The sequence below is a fragment of the Acartia tonsa genome, chromosome 3 (assembly GCF_053477335.1).
Source record: "Acartia tonsa isolate MP-2025a chromosome 3, ASM5347733v1, whole genome shotgun sequence".
Taxonomy (NCBI): Eukaryota; Metazoa; Arthropoda; class Copepoda; order Calanoida; family Acartiidae; genus Acartia; species Acartia tonsa.
In genome coordinates this window covers 29,942,007-29,960,354 of record NC_137262.1, presented here as the reverse complement: position 1 = coordinate 29,960,354, position 18,348 = coordinate 29,942,007, and the positions used below count along the sequence as shown (strand labels likewise).

Here is an 18,348-nt window from a genome sequence, read left to right as displayed (position 1 = left end):
ATATTTATATGTAATTTTTTTTTATTTCATAAGTTTCATCTTCAATTTTTTTTTATAATATCTAGTAAGGAGTCTTTTCCCAAAATGCATTTGAAGTTAATTTAGTGAACCGTATATTTGAACCTGTTTAAATGTGTTTAAACTCTATTTATATGGCATAAATTTGAAGAAAGTTAAATTTTCTACCACGTACTTTTACCATCTTAACAAAGAAAAATATGCAATTCACAAAATTAAGTTCAAATGCATTTTGTGAAACTACCCCTTTCCACCAATTAAGTTTAATGAGCTTAAAGTTAAGAGCTTAAACTGAAAATTTTTTGTTGTATAATCTGTCGCATTTTTTGTAATTCAGTATATAGCAGTTGTAGTTTACCCCCTAAACTAAGGAAAAAAAGTATTCAGAACTAGCTTTTGTTAATTTTATATATTTGTTTAATTTTGTATAAAAATATTATATATATGACAGTTATCGTAGGGAATGTTTTAATTAATACGGTGGTAGATTTCCATGGTAAAATGCGTAATGTTTATGTGCTGTAATTAAAAAAGAGAACGTTTCAAATTTGTATTAACTTTTTGTAAATGAAATTTGTCTATATACTTGTTTACAATATAAGATATACCAATATGTGATCTTGCTGGCCACCCTATTATATTAAAATTCCCTACGTCAGTTTTTTGGACATTTATTAATGAAAATTTAATTACCAGTGATAATTTGTTTCTTTTCAAATTTAATATAGAATGTCCGACATGACAGCCACAGCAGCAGCCGACTTAGAGAGAGACGAACAGCACGAAGAACAGAAGCCGGAAACCACAAGTGGGTGAGTAATATTTTAATATGTATAAAACGAAGTAGAATGATGTCTGTCTGTCTGTCTGTCCGTCCGTCCGTCCCTAGCTATATTTTGGTAACCATTCATCGAATCAGATTCGACAATCCATCACAACATAATTACATAAATACATATTACATATTTTTTGGTAATTACTTCTTTGGGCAAAGGTCCGATTACCTGGGATATATAATATATATTTATATATTTCAGTGATAGCGAAAAAGAGAAGAACGAAATGAGTGTGTCTGAGCCTGAGCTGCCTGCTAAGCTGGCTGACCTGCCTGATACCCCTCCTAAATCGTCTGATACAGAAGATTTGAACCTAACTTTGGATTGCACTACGTAAGTTTATTTATTTTTGTTACCATTCTATTTCTGTTCGGAAGGTGGTAGTAGCCGGATTGAAAAGAGTAGGATAAACATTATTGTTATGGCGAATAATTATAGTTTCATTCAGGGGTGTACATTACGCACAAGATTTATTTTGTTCCCGTGGTACAAAATTTTGTATTTTTTTCCCACCTATTTTTATCTCACCAAGTAGGGACGGAAATGGAGAAATATTGAAAGAACTAAAATTTTTGGTCCTACCACACATATTTTAGTTATTTTCCCCCCACCACCTGAACAGGGGATCCCATATAGGATATACACCCCTGATATTTCAAATTAGCAGCTACGCTAAACCCTCTAATATGAAGTATATCTCTTAAAGTTTCTTTTGCCACTCCCTTCCCTTGCCGGTACCTATGAGAAGAACCCGATCTGTTCAGTGGTTATCGAGATCCTTCGGTACATAAACACGGACATCCTGTTACTTTAGTATTATTTTTTTTTATTTTTCAGGGACGACGATGGATGGGAGACAATGCAGAAAATAAAACAAGACCTTAGGGCAGCAAAGCAAAAAATTGCTTCTTTGGAAGAGGAGATCGCTTGTTTGGAAACACAAACAAAGTAAGAAATTTTTTTCACTTCTTTTTTTGGTATTTAATCCGGGCGACTGTGTTGTAAATGATTTTTCGGTACAGACAAATTCACCTTTATATATTACAAAACTAGCAAGTATGCCTCTAGGGGTAAGGTGGGAGGGGTAAATGTGGACCAAAAAAAAAGTTTACTATTTAATTATAATATGATTGCTTAATTCAGGGAGCAATCCAAGAGATGTCCGGCGGCACAAAAGGATGACCAGAAGGTCGGACAAGCCTCTGTTATGGAAGGAGAAGCAAAGTAAGATATCCTGTTATATAAAGTAGTAAGCGTTTTTTGTCTGTCCCGAAGGATAACCGCTAAACCGATATTGTTCTCCTTTAAAGTGAAGCTTCTTATAGGTCCTGGAAAGGTTTTAAACTATTTTTGTGCAGGGTGTCTTCACCCCCTCCCCCAAAAAATATTTTTACTCTTCTGAAACTGAAATTGAAAATGGGAAGATGTAGATTTTTCCCCTTCCAACCTTAAGTGCCCCTAGAGGTTTCTAGGGGCGTAGCCACTAGTTTCTTTTAATAATCTTTTTTCATACTTTATCCGGGCGACTGTGTTGTAAATGATTTTTCGGTACAGACAAATTCACCTTTATATATTACAAAACTAGCAAGTATGCCTCTAGGGGTAAGGTGGGAGTGGTAAATGTGGACCATAAAAAGTTTACTATTTAATAATAATATGATTGCTTAATTCAGGGAGCAATCCGAGAAATGTCCGGCGGCACAAAATGATGATCAGAAGGTCGGACAAGCCTCTGTTATGGAAGGAGAAGCAAAGTAAGATATCCTATTATATAAAGTAGTAAGCGTTTTTTGTCTGTCCCGAAGGATAACCGCTAAACCGATATTGTTCTCCTTTAAAGTGAAGCTTCTTATAGGTCCTGGAAAGGTTTTAAACTATTTTTGTGCAGGGTGTCTTCACCCCCTCCCCCAAAAAATATTTTTACTCTTCTGAAACTGAAATTGAAAATGGGAAGATGTTGATTTTTCCCCTTCCAACCTTAAGTGCCCCTAGAGGTTTCTAGGGGCGTAGCCACTAGTTTCTTTTAATAATCTTTTTTCATACTTTATCCGGGCGACTGTGTTGTAAATGATTTTTCGGTACAGACAAATTCACCTTTATATATTACAAAACTATAGCAAGTATGCCTCTAGGGGTAAGGTGGGAGTGGTAAATGTGGACCATAAAAAGTTTACTATTTAATAATAATATGATTGCTTAATTCAGGGAGCAATCCGAGAAATGTCCGGCGGCACAAAATGATGATCAGAAGGTCGGACAAGCCTCTGTTATGGAAGGAGAAGCAAAGTAAGATATCCTATTATATAAAGTAGTAAGCGTTTTTTGTCTGTCCCGAAGGATAACCGCTAAACCGATATTGTTATCCTTTAAAGTGAAGCTTCTTATAGGTCCTGGAAAGGTTTTAAACTATTTTTGTGCAGGGTGTCTTCACCCCCTCCCCCAAAAAATATTTTTACTCTTCTGAAACTGAAATTGAAAATGGGAAGATGTAGATTTTTCCCCTTCCAACCTTAAGTGCCCCTAGAGGTTTCTAGGGGCGTAGCCACTAGTTTCTTTTAATAATCTTTTTTCATACTTTATCCGGGCGACTGTGTTGTAAATGATTTTTCGGTACAGACAAATTCACCTTTATATATTACAAAACTATAGCAAGTATGCCTCTAGGGGTAAGGTGGGAGTGGTAAATGTGGACCATAAAAAGTTTACTATTTAATAATAATATGATTGCTTAATTCAGGGAGCAATCCGAGAAATGTCCGGCGGCACAAAATGATGATCAGAAGGTCGGACAAGCCTCTGTTATGGAAGGAGAAGCAAAGTAAGATATCCTATTATATAAAGTAGTAAGCGTTTTTTGTCTGTCCCGAAGGATAACCGCTAAACCGATATTGTTCTCCTTTAAAGTGAAGCTTCTTATAGGTCCTGGAAAGGTTTTAAACTATTTTTGTGCAGGGTGTCTTCACCCCCTCCCCCAAAAAATATTTTTACTCTTCTGAAACTGAAATTGAAAATGGGAAGATGTTGATTTTTCCCCTTCCAACCTTAAGTGCCCCTAGAGGTTTCTAGGGGCGTAGCCACTAGTTTCTTTTAATAATCTTTTTTCATACTTTATCCGGGCGACTGTGTTGTAAATGATTTTTCGGTACAGACAAATTCACCTTTATATATTACAAAACTATAGCAAGTATGCCTCTAGGGGTAAGGTGGGAGTGGTAAATGTGGACCATAAAAAGTTTACTATTTAATAATAATATGATTGCTTAATTCAGGGAGCAATCCGAGAAATGTCCGGCGGCACAAAAGGATGACCAGAAGGTCGGACAAGCCTCTGTTATGGAAGGAGAAGCAAAGTAAGATATTTCTTTTAATATTATTTTTTCATACTTTATCCGGGCGACAGTGTTGTAAATGATTTTTCTGTAAAGACAAATTCAACGTGTTCCTTTATTTATTAAAAGCGAGTACTAGCAAGTACGCATCTAGCTGGGTAAGGTGGAAGGGGTAAATGTGGAACCAAAAAGTTAACTACTTAATTTAAATAGATTATTATATATATATTGTTTAATACAGGAACAAAACAGCTGCAGCTGGCTCTCCAGAAAATTCGGATGAGAACGAGGTTAAGGAAGTCACTGTTATGGAAACACCAGCAAAGTAAGATTTTTTAAAAATTGTTTTTACTACTTTATCCTGGCGACTGTGTTGTAAATGATTTTTCTGTACGCTAAACCCTCTAATATGAAGTATATCCTTAAAGTTTCTTTTGCCACTCCCTTCCCTTGCCGGTACCTATGAGAAGAACCCGATCGGTTCAGCGGTTAACAAGATCCTTCGCTACATACAAACAAAAATCGTTTTACTTTGTAGTATAGATTGTTTAATTTCAGGATGAAAGACCAACCGGATTTTGATATAATTTATGAGAACATAAAGAATCCAGGACCAAAAAGCCCAGGCATAGTACAATATTTATACTAGCGACTGTGCCCAAAGCATATAGTGAAACATTTCTGTACTACATTGTATTATTACACTAGGTTAGGTTAGGTTAGGTTAGGTTAGGTTAGGTTAGGTTAGGTTAGGTTAGGTTAGGTTAGGTTAGGTTAGGTTAGGTTAGAATAGGCTAGGCTAGGCTAGGCTAGGCTAGGCTAGGCTAGGCTAGGCTAGGCTAGGTTAAAACTAGAAATATTACTCTTTCTATTAATACACTAGGTTAGGTTAGGCTAGAAAAAAAAACTATTGTAAAATTGAAGTATTTTTTTGTAAAAAAAAGTAATTTTAAAAAATATTTTAATTTCAGTGTATCGGGTGTCAGATGATGAGCAGGAGATGTTTGAACCACCCCCTCCTACAATCCCGCCAGCATCAAAACTGAGTAGGCGCAAAAGAAGTGCAACACCGGGGAAAATCAAGACCTGCGCCCATGGACGCAGTCCCCGAAGCGAGCTGCCATTGAACACGAGACTCATCGAATGCACCTATATGTGTCCAGACTGCCGCGTCTTCTTTCACAAGAGGCAAAAACAAAGAAAAGAAGGACAAAAGTAAGCTGATGTATAATAGTCCTTCCAGTCAGATCATATATAAACTATTTGTGATAAAAAAGTGATATATATCAAGATATCTTGAGTCAAAAATATGTTTAACCACCTTTAATTTGTACGTACATTAATCTATATGACAGTTTGACAGTTTTGTTCTGACGATGAGAATATTCATATAATATTATATTTGAAACCGCTATTCCTATATAGCAAATTTTTGAAAATTTAATAATGGAAAGTAACTTCGTAATATATTTTTCTTGTATATAAAAATGTTCTAGTATAAAGTACAATTAGAATCCAGATCTCAGCAATTAAAACCTATGTATATTTGTGTTAATTTCTCAGCTGAAACCGATTAAACATGCAGTTATATTATCTGTAAAACTATGTAATATTTGGTCATTTAAACCACGTCTAGAATTATAGACTAATTAAGAAAATTTCTGTGAATATATACCTATATAGTATCGCGCTATCGTACCTATGTAAATCATTATGTAAAAAAATATGTTTAAGTGTTTCAATCAATAAAGATAATAATGAAAACAATTTTTTTTTTTATTTTTGCGTTTTGTGTACAAGCGAGGTTTTTCTATAATTAAGGTCGTTTTTTACCACTTTCTCGTGATTTTTACCACCCGTTTTTACCACAATTATTGGTAAATTTTTACCATATTTACCCTATTTCTGGTAAAATTTTACCAGTTTAGGGCAAAAATATTACCAGGTGTTGAACAGTTTTACCACTTTTTCGGTAAAATCTACCAGAAATTTGCGGTAAATTTTACCAAAAAAGTGGTAAAAATTGGTCAAAATCTGGTATAAATTTGCGTCCTAAAATGGTAATATTTTACCGGAAATCTGGTAAAATTTTACCAATAATTGTGGTAAAAATCGATGGTAAAAAGCGTGAGAAAGTACCACTAAAAGTGTTTTTACCACGGTTACGGTAAAATTTTACCACCTTTTAAATCGTATAGGCTGGTAAAATTTTACCATAAAAGTGGTAAAAACTAGGTTTTTTTATGGTATTATATCGATCCTGGGTTAAAAAAGTAAAAAAATCAACATGTTTAAAATGGACGTACGGACATTTTGGTAATAATTATAGAGTTGCTTCGCTTTCTAAATCGTACCTAACTACTACAGAAATCACCATGCAAAGTTTGAAATCGATAGGACAATTCTAACATGCTTAAATTAACGAATAAAAGCTAACTATCTCGGACGGACGTACGGACGGACCGACCCTAATTATAGAAAAGCTTCGCTTTTAAAAATAGTCTTTTACATGGTCTAGATGCAATGTAAGGAAAACCGTCTGATATTATTCTAAACCTTTAATTCTTGTAAAAATTATAATTCTTATTTCCATAAACCTATAAAACAGATATACCATTGAAATCAAAGGGGGGCAGGGAGGAGGGGATAATGGAAGGGTTAGGTCATAATGTCCACAAAATATTATGGCTTTAATTTCTTTAATATGCGGAGTAAATACTTTCAATAAGTGGATAAACAACTGTCAAGTCAGGGGTGTCACGCGTGGAGAGGGAAGGGGGGGGGGGGAATTCACAAGGGGTTAGGTTAAAGTGAAGGACTTGTAATTATCAACTTAAAGTTCGCGAAAGCCATCAACAAGACTTGGACTAAAGTCATAAAGATTAACTTATTGAAGAATAGTCAACATTTAATAAGGTGCAAATAAAATAAAATGTCAAATAAACAAATTATGCAAAAAAAAGTCTGTTATTTGCAATAATGCTCCATAATTAAGGTATATATGTACGTCGTTATGCAAAGGTAAGGCAATAAAATGAATAAATCTTCTTTATTTGTTGACAGATTTCAAAAATTAAATTTGTACTGTTACTTGATACTGAATGAGACGACTAATATGCAACATCATGTTAAGTGATTTAATGGCATTACCTGCCAAATAACAAAATCTAAGGCTAGAAAAATAGCTTTAAAACATCCCAAGAACTGAATTTTTGAACAGTTTGGCTTAAAACCTTCACAAGAGCTTCGTGAAGCTTATCCAAAAAAAGAGAACTCCATCGGTTCAGAAGTCATTGAGATATTCAACTTTAGATAAAGCAATCTTACTGCTTTATATTAAAGGATATGAACATTATTTACAATATATTCATAATTTCTTTATCTTATTTGTGCCAATACTTTAAAAGTTACTCTTTGTAAAATAAAAAAAATAATCCTTTTTAATTACAACTCTAGAATACCGACACGTTTAAGCTTTTGACTTTTTTGGGAAAAGTTTACTTTGTGAGATAAAAATTTGTAAATAAATAGAAACAAGGATCATAAATGCCCTAAAGTAGTGTAGTCAAATTTAATAAAACAAGGATGACAACATCCATAAAAGCGAAGCACTGCAACGGTAGGACAAACGGACATTAACACTTGTATAGTATCTGAACTGAATAATCAGAATTTAACAGTATAAGAGCCAAAGCAAAATTGTAAGTAAATTTGTTGAAAAGCTGCTTGAAGCAGGATAATGTTTATGGACATACTTAAATTTTTTGACTTGATTATAGAGTTGCTTCGCTTATAATATTGTTCTTTGTTGTCCCAGGAATCAATATACCAAAAATCAGATCAAACGGATAATTAGAACACTTGAAAATTTGTTGTTAAAAAAGGAGAAAAATCAACATGTTTAAAATGGACGTACGGACATTCTGGTAATGATTATAGAGTTGCTACGCTTTCTAAATCGTACCCAACTACTACAGGAATCATCATGCAAAGTTTGAAATCGATAGGACAATTCTAACATGCCTAAATTAACGAACAAAAGCTATCTATCTCGGACGGACGTACGGACGGACGGACGGACGGACGTACGGACGGACGGACCGACCCTAATTATAGAAAAGCTTCGCTTTTAAAAATACATACATAAAATGATCTTTATCATATGTAATTATTAATTAACTTGTTTTTTCTTTCTTTTAAAATAATTGAACCCTGTCAAAAGTTGAGACGTTGATGTCAATATAAGAATACAGATCATAGAGGTGTATGATTGGTATAAATACGACGTAAATATCGTGTAAAATACTTCTTTGTAAGACATGTAATATAATCTCATTTATGTATAAAAGGTCGTAGAGTTACTAAAAGGTTCTAAAATGAAAATAAAATCTTTCAAAGAGCTTTCAATTAATGATTTTCTTATCAAAATAATATGATTTGATAGACACACGGAAAAAGAAAGTTAAAGGGCGGCTACTCTACAACTAACAAGTGTAATTATATTGTCCATCTCTCTCAGAGGATTTAACTTTAAATAGAATGTAATTACATTTCTAATTTTTGGGAAAATTGCCTATTTATTTATATGCATTGGTGTTTTTAAAAGCGAAGCTTTTCTATAATTAGGGTCGGTCCGTCCGTCCGTACGTCCGTCCGAGATAGATAGCTTTTATTCGTTAATTTAGGCATGTTAGAATTATCCTATCGATTTCAAACTTTGCATGATGATTCCTGTAGTAGTTAAGTACGATTTAGAAAGCGTAGCAACTCTATAATCATTTTCAGAATGTCCGTACGTCCATTTTAAACATGTTGATTTTTCTACTTTTTTAACAACAAATTTTTATGTGATCTAATTATCCGTTTGATCTGATTTTTGGTATATTGATTCCTGGGGCAACAAAGAACAATATTATAAGCAAAGCAACTCTATAATCAAGTCCTAGAAATGTAAGTATGTCCAAAACATTATCCTGTATCAAGCAGTTTTTCAACAAATTTACTTACAATTTTGCGTCGACTCTTATACTTTTATATTCTGATTATTCAGTTCAGACACTATACAATTGTTTATGTTCGTTTGTCCTACCGTTTCAGTGCTTCGCTTTTATGGATGTTGTCATCCTTGTTTTTTATAGATTTGTAAAATTATTTCTAGTATGGCTTCGAAAAGGATTAATATCCGCTGAATTAAAATCAGTTCTCAGCCATACTGAAAAAACGTGTATAAGCATTGTATTATAGACAATTTTCCACGAATATTGAAATAAAAAACTTGAGATTAATACTATTTTTATTCATATAATTTTCAATTTTAATATCTGCGGAAAGCTGCCATAAAGCGATGCGATAATGACTATTATAATGACAAGTTTTATAACTTGTAATGTTGTATCCAAATTATTTTGAAACCATAGAATCGATACTCAATAGGAATGTAATTTTCAAGGAAATTTGTGACTATTATGGTCCTCATTTTGCTTGTTTCACATTAGAGTATTTTATCAATTGGTAGGTATTATCAATAAATCATAAGTACATTTTGGTTAGAAAAAATAAAATGTAAATTATGTTTTTATATCTTATTATATTATAAGAAGTAATTTTTTGGGGTTTGAAACTTTCGATCTCAATAACTACTAAAAAATGATCGAGTTCTTCTTTTCAGGGAAGCTTTACAGAGGTCCTGAATTAGTTTTAGGCTATTTATCTGACTCCTTCTTACTTACTACATTGATTGAATAGAGAGCTCTTAGATGCTAGAGGCGCATCCGCTAATCATTGAGGTTAGAAGCTAAATAAATATCTGGTTGGTTTTAGCATATTTTACCGTCTCCTCCTAGAGGCTATTTTTAATATACTAGAAAACAAAATCCATTTTAAAGTTCTGAATCTGAAAGACACCTCTAAATTATCCCCTTAAAGTTACCTAACCCAAGTTAATCTTGTTGCCTATTCTTGACAAACGTCCCGCCTATTATTGTATTGAAAAGTGTCTTAAAACACTTAAGTATATATTATAAACCTCCACTTTCTTTTGCAAATCTTTAAGCCCATTGTTCTCATGATTTTCTCAATATCTGAAACCTTGCAGGGGTCCTTTTTAATATTAACTTTCTTGTATCTAAGGGTGGAGCGGGGGGGGGGACTCCAAGGGGGCGGTCTGTTTTGGCAAAAAGTTAAAAAATGGACCATATACCCCCTGCTGATGTTCTGGTATTAGAGAGGATTTGGGGGGAGGGGGGGGGGATAGGTTACCAATTTTCAAAGTGTGGCACTATAAAAGCATAGAAATTAAGCCGTTCTTTAAACATATTGGGAAGAATCATGTAAAAGTAAGTAAAACTATCTAACAAGTGGTTTAACTCTTGTGGTTAATACGTATAAGTATGCATACATAGCTTCATATGGTTTCAGCTAATTAAGCTGCTTGTTATTTTGGTGAAATGATTGTATGCGAATTTTATGACGATATTAAGTAAGAGTAGGGGGAATGTATTGGCCAAAAATTAGGTGCAACTCATTACCATGCACAGTTGTGCACAGACAAAGATCATACAATCAAAGAGTTGATTACCTCTTCCGTGTGAGGTAATTGACAAGGTAAGAAAAAATATATGATCTTTAATAGCCACACCACCAAAACCACCTTATTCTGACTCACCCTCTGGAAGGAGATAGGAAGAAGACACTCCGCTTAAACTTAAACCCAAGAAAATGACCGAAAATTTTCAACTTTATCCCCCCCCCCCCCCCCCCACCCCCATTTACCTTCCCCCGCCTCCCCAATCCTGCATTGTTCCAAGAATTTGAAAGATTTTTTTAATTAACAAAAACTAAAAGGGAGGAAGAGGGATTAACCCAGGGATCTAAAGGGATAAGACAATGGCCAATGAATTTAAATAAATCCCTTATGACAAAACACTTAAACATCCCTTCTGTAGATTCAAATTATTGATTCAGAAGTTTCCACACTACTACTTTAAAACCAAATAATCTAAATTTTGTAAAAGTACCAAAGCTTTTGAGCCGGCCAATTAAAAACGTAGTTTTGAAACCTTGGGCACCAGTTTAATGTCCCCTCCCTCCCTGGATTAACTATTTACTAGGGTAGGAAGGACCGTGCTAAATGTTAATCCCAGTTTAGAGGCCGATATATTGATTGATAGGAGATATGAGGCATTCTTGTGGGTGATACGATCTCACCAAAAAGGCACCTTTAACTTATTTTGGGGGTACAGTCAGACAAACGGATCTTTTGCTTATTAAAGTTTGTGATAAGGGTATATTAAAATAGTTAATTGGATATGTTTGGGATTATTCCATAAATTTCATATTTTTAGGATAAACTTTAAAAATAAGAACAACTTTAAAAAAATCACTTTCATTGCGGTTTATGGTTTGCAATTAAAAGTTAAATTGTACATTAAAGTTAGAAAATAAAAAAAATACTTTTAAAAGCGAAGCTTTTCTATAATTAGGGTCCGTCCGTACGTCCGTCCGTCCGTCACGGATAGCTTTTTTCGTTAATTTATACATGTTAGAATTGTCCTATCGAATTCAAATTTTGCATGGTGATTCCTTTAGTAGTTAGGTACGATTTAGAAAGCGTAGCAACTCTATAATCATTACCAAAATGTCTGTACGTCCATTTTAAACATGTTGATTTTTTTACTTTTTTAAATAGCTTTTTTCGTTAATTTAGGCATGTTAGAATTGTCCTATCGATTTCAAATTTTGCATGGTGATTCCTGTAATAGTTAGGTTCGAGTTAGAAAGCGTAGCAACTCTATAATCATTACCAGAATGTCCGTACGTCCATTTTAAACATGTTGATTTTTTTTACATTTTTAACAACAAATTTGTATGTGACCTAATTATCCGATTGGTCTGATTTTTGGTATACTGATTCCTGGGACAACAAAGTACAATATTATAAGCGAAGCAACTCTATAATCAAGTCCTAAAATTGTAAGTATGTCCATAATCATTATCCAGTTTTTCAACAAATTTACTTACAATTTTGCTTTGACTCTTATACATTCGCATTCTGATTATTCAGTTCTGACATTATACAAGTGTTAAAGTCCGTTTGTCCTACCGTTTCAGAGCTTCGCTTTTATGGATGTTGTCATTCTTGTTTTCGTTATAAATCTGTCTTTTATACTGGGCCTTTTATGCATGAACTTAGCCAATAGTTGACAACAAGCAGCCTTTTATTGGACGACTTTTGTCTGAAGGTGTTAATCAAGCATGGTAATGAATTGCCCATTATCTAACATAGCAATAAATGGCAGAGGTTTTTATTGTCTCTAGTATGCTTAATAGGCGGTCAGAGCCAAGAATTAAATCTGTGACATTTCTTCAATTAGCCAATGCGCTGCAAATTAATTTAAATATTTTTCAACCTCTTTTAAAGAATCCTGAAATTAAAGGCGGTGTATACCATACCAATTAATTAGAATTTTATTTACCACTTAAATGTCAAATTGGATATTTGTGTTTTTTACCAACAATTATCATTAATTTTCTTAATTGGTTATAAATCTACTGTAAAAGCAACGCCATTTATATCATTTTTCCAATCTAAATTAAATTAAATGTTAATTAGCCTTTCTGAACAAAAAGTTACATTTTTTCAATCCGTTTCCTAGATTTAAAAGGGTTTTTAGCTTTACAGTCAACCTCATTTATATTTAGGAAGACATTATACAATTAGTGTCGGAACTGCTCATTTGGCACATTTTCTTGGACTGATAAATCTCTATTATCATCAATAAAAAAAAATAAGTGTACGACAATTAATATCTGCTACTCACTAATGTTCAAATCTCTAATAATTAAACCTTACTAAAAAATGAAATTATCATGAAACAGCTATATTTAGTAAACTATTCACTTAATAAAATATTCTTAAACATTGAATGCAATGTAAAAAGCTTTTGCGAAAAACAAAATCAAATATGTCTGTGTCTAGCTCTTTTAATTTGAATATAGATATTTAAATTATCAGACAGTAAATATTTCGGTAACAACCAATAAATAGCTGTAATGTGAAAACTCTAAAGTTATTTTAACAGAATACTAATCCCGCCTTTATAAAATTATCAAAAGGTTGACCGCAATAAAGTAAGTGGTTCATTAACCTGCACTGTGCACCTTACAAGATTAACTTGGCCATTTACGGACAAATATAATCAAAAGAACGTTCGATAACAATTTTTTTAAATAACCATTTACAAACTTTATTTCACTTTGAAACTTACTAGCGGTAATGCCCCAAGATGATTCTAGGGGCACTTGACCTAGAAGGGAGAGGGGCGACCATCCCAAACTTTCTATTTTAGTTTTTTAAAGAAAAAGAAAAATTTCTTTGTGGAGGGTGTTCCTACCCTCCCCCAAAATGGTTATAAACCTTCCCAGGACCTATAAGTTGCTTCACTATAAAAAAGAACCATATCAGCTTAATGGTTTGAGATCCTTCAGTACAGACAGACAGGCACAGATCTTGTTACTTCTATGCAAGGAGAGCCAGAAAAATAATTTTTAAAATAATCAAAATGGCGCACAGTGATTTGTTTATAGATATCTGAAACCAGGAAATTAAAGTATTCATCTATTGTAATGAATTGTGTTTGCTATAGAATAGTTAATAATGAACCATAAAGGATCACTGGATAATTACATTAAAAGAGGTAAAGTGTTAGACTAATCATAATCTTCAGCTGGCAGAGCCGCAGGTACTCTATTATTATGTTAGGTTCATCTGTCTGTATCTCCTTCTGAGTGAATTATTGACAAATCAAATTTTATAACATATAATTTTTTGCTTTAAATTTAATGACCTTTTACTTATTTAACAAAATGTCAGTGATATATTTACAATACCTGTAAAAAAATCACATTACTGTTTTTTACTCTTCAAATAAGTTGTTGCATTTAAAATAGACATATCTAATCTTATTTTTTTCTATAAGACATTATTTTAATAATTGTTATAGGAAAAAAAGACCATAATATTAATCTAAATTAACTCAATTAATAAGGGATGAAATTTATACAATAACAGAACTATGGCCATAAGACAGGTTCTTTTTTTACATTTTCTTTGAATCTGGTTTTGATATTTTTATTATCAAAGGAAAATATTTCTGTAAATATTATGTAAAAGTTACATGATGTCTATCTGTCTTTCTGTCCGCCTTCTTTGAAAAATAGAAAATTAAATAAATGAGTTTTGTTGTAAAACAAATTAAAGAACACACTTTTAAAAATCTAAAATCCATGTTAATTTGTTTATTAATTTTTCAATTTCCTAAAATAGTTTCGGATAATAGGTTCTGTCATATTCAATTATGTAACCAAATTTCAACCCTAATTTATTCTTTCAACAGGGCTCAGCAACTTTAGCCGTGTTCAGTCGCTTATTTTGTGGATCAAAATTGAAAAGCCTTTAAAATCATAAGTAGGTTCTTTCAGAAAGAAAAATCGCTGAATGGCTATGTGTAGCCAAATGTTCAAAAACTTAAAAAATCTTCAAAAATCAAAAAAATTTCAAAATAAAAAAAATGGATAAAATCTTTAGGAAATACCGTTTTATGATTTTAGAACACTTCACCTACACGTCTTTTTTAAAAAAAGAAATCAATTATTTATTTGCCCTATTATAAACATTCTACTGATACAAAATGTAGAAAATGAATAAAAACGCTATTATCACTGCTTGACTTTAAATTGTATGACGACAAAATGTTGGCAACTTCATCTAAACCACCTGCCATCCTAAAGGGGAGATGCTGCCGAGCCCATCTTTTTCTCTCTCTCCTCTTTACTTTCTCTAAATTTATCTCTTTCTCTTTTTAATGTTTGCCTGCCTGAATCAATTATAAGGGAAGCTTTACTAGTAACATATTGATGATTAATATATTACACACTGCGCTGTTTAATGCAGTAGATTAATATTCAAATACATAATTTTCATCTTTTAATCTATTAAAAATGCATTCTTTTGTAATTTTTAAAAGCGAAGCTTTTCTATAATTAGGGTCGGTCCGTCCGTACGTCCGTCCGTCCGTACGTCCGTCCGTCACGGATAGCTTTTTTCGTTAATTTAGACATGTTAGAATTGTCCTATCGATTTCAAATTTTGCATGGTGATTCCTTTAGTAGTTAGGTACGATTTAGAAAGCGTAGCAACTCTATAATCATTACCAAAATGTCCGTACGTCCATTTTAAACATGTTGATTTTTTTTTACTTTTTTAAATAGCTTTTTTCGTTAATTTAGGCATGTTAGAATTGTCCATCGATTTCAAATTTTGCATGGTGATTCCTGTAATAGTTAGGTACGAGTTAGAAAACGTAGCAACTCTATAATCATTACCAGAATGTCCGTACGTTTATTTTAAACATGTTGATTTTTTTACATTTTTAACAACAAATTTGTATGTGACCTAATTATCTGATTGGTCTAAATTTTGGTATACTGATTCCTGGGACAACAAAGTACAATATTAAAAGCGAAGCAACTCTATAATCAAGTCCTAAAAATGTAAGTATGCCCATAATCATTATCCTGTATCAACTAGTTTTTCAACAAATTTTGCTTTGACTCTGATACATTCGCATTCTGATTATTCGGTTCTGACATTATACAAATGTTAATGTCAGTTTGTCATACCGTTTCAGAGCTTCGCTTTTATAGATGTTGTCATCCTTGTTTTCTATAACATTTAAATTTTTCATAATATCCTTTACATATATTAATACTGCATTATATGTATTTTGCTGACAAATTTCAATCATTATGATTGTTTTTGCTGCGCTACTTATGAACAATATTGCCCATGTTGATTTTTCACCAATTTTATCAGAGATCTTTAAGGGATAGCATAGGATAATAGGCGATAGTTGGTAATACATCCCCAATAATGATTTTAAAAAACTACTCGTTTTCGAGAATATCATTATTGATTGAAAATTTTGGATAATAAAAATACAATAGATTTATAAAAAGTTTTCGAATCAATTTGGTAACTTGGTTATAAAACTTTGGATACCAGTGTAATTTACAGTCCAATGGTCCCACCCTCCCTGTGTTTCATAAAAAAACTAATATCATACAAAATTTTATATTTGTTCCATTGAATATGAATCCTAAGTAGCGCAGTGTGATGGCTCGCCAAATGTTTACCAATTACTTTCCATAGCTCCGTTAATTAATTTTCAAAGTAGCTTTCTTTCCTTCATGCATTTTCTATAATTAGGTTCCGTCCGTACCTAACATATAGCTCTTATCGTTAATTTAGGCCTGTTAGAATTGTCCGAATGAATTAAACTTGGCAAAGCTCTATTTTTACTACTTTTTGGCAACAATTTTTCATATTTTATAATTATCCTATTAATCTCATTTTTTAAAATAATGATTATTAGGACAACAAGGTACAATATTGTAAGCAATTGGCATATCTATAATAAAGTCCTAAAAATATTAGTATTTTTTTCACCGTACCTATATCGCAATTTTTTGTACATTATATAATTCACATATTTAATTGATTTTTAAAATGGTAAATCCAAGAGCGAATAGAAATATTGTTACATCTCTCTACGTCCATAATCAGAATAACGACACAATACTTACAAATCTCTGTTCTGCATTTTAACCCTTACAGATCGGGGGGGGGGGGCCTCAAAGAGCCCCCTCCTCTAGTTTTTTCCATCTCATTTTTTTTGTAGGTAAGATGGAGAGCTGTAACTTCATGACTTTTTAAGTTTAGTAATTATACGTCGGCAAGAGTTGATTTTATTAGGATATCTGGTCTGTGTCGGTCGTGGTGTCCGGTCAAAGTCGGTTGGGTAGCAAAAAAAATTAGAAAAAATTATAAATAAATCTTAATTTCTACATTATGACTTTTGTGTATAAGGTAGAAACCTAAAATTTTTTTGGTGAATACTTAGATATCAATGACCTTCTGAGAAAAGTGGTGTTATGACCGTTTGACCGCTCCCTGACCGAATTTATGACCGATTTTTGTCCGGCTTTTACTACAGACATTTATCATGAATATCGTGGCTTCTATTACAGCAAGAGACCTATAATTTTTTTTGGTAAATCCTTGAGCAATATTAAACAGATAAAAATATTAATTTTCGCCGCCAACCGCCGTTTTACCGCCGTAACCGCCGAAAATGGCGGTTTCCGTTATTTGCCGTTTTTCGGCGATGATCAGAAAAAGTATTTTTTTTGTTATGAAAAATAAAAGTTCGTCCTAAAATTTGGTCATCCTAGCTGCAAAATTGGCCGTTCTACAGCTGTTTTAAAATTTAGCGGCTGGCCGCTAAAAAGCGGTCTGACCGCTATGACTAGAAAAAGTATTTTTCTCTAAAAATACACATGAACCACCAAAAAAAATTTTTACGTCTTTATCTGTACCAGGAGCCGAGATAGAGGGGGGGGGGGGGGCTCTTTGAGCCCCCTCCCCGATCTATTAAGGTGGGAATTGGGGCCCGATCTGTAAGGGTTAAAGAATAATCTTTTTCTTCTATTCAAAAAGAGATATCACTCTTAAATTTTAATGTCCGTTTGTAAGACTGTCTGATTTGATAACCTTCGCTATTTTGATTCTTATTTTTTTTGTGTGTGCCTAAAATAATTAATCAAATATATTGTATTATGTATATGTATCAAAAATAACACTTACCAATTGATTAACAATCTGGGTAAATGTAGATAAGCTTTGCTACTGAAAGAAAAACAGTTTCTGAAATGCTTATCTTGTTGAAGTTTGGAAAGAATTATTGAAAGAATTCTCACCGACCTTAAATTAGCCAAGAAACAAGATTAGATGGTTAAGTTTTCAGTGTTCAAACAATGTAACAAATATTTTAATGAGAGAATAGTCAAAAGTTTAAACAAGCAATATAAATAACCTATAATTTAATTACACTACAATTACTATAACTAATTCTTATACAAATGAACAGGATGTTTGTCTGTCTTGTGTTGCTTAAGATTTCGCTAATAATTGGACCGATATTGTTCTCCTTTACAGAATATCTTATTATAGGTCCAGGAAAAATTTTATAATAATTTTGGGGGAGTGTACCTTCCTTCCAAATTTTTTTTTACTTTTCTTCTTAAAACTAAAATAAAGGTTGACTTAC

The 18,348-nt window shown here is 32.7% G+C and overlaps 1 protein-coding gene across 1 annotated transcript; it reads left to right on the top strand.

The window, feature by feature from the left end:
- The first annotated feature begins 730 nt into the window (after nucleotides 1-730).
- On the top strand, nucleotides 731-3,074 carry LOC145313867 (uncharacterized). Its single transcript, XM_080153517.1, has 4 exons — nucleotides 731-830; nucleotides 1,056-1,187; nucleotides 1,692-1,802; nucleotides 1,998-3,074. Exons 1-4 carry the CDS (start codon nucleotides 748-750, stop codon nucleotides 2,080-2,082), a joined length of 411 nt encoding a protein of 136 aa, XP_080009643.1. The 5' UTR covers nucleotides 731-747; the 3' UTR covers nucleotides 2,083-3,074.
- Nucleotides 3,075-18,348: the final 15,274 nt, after the last annotated feature.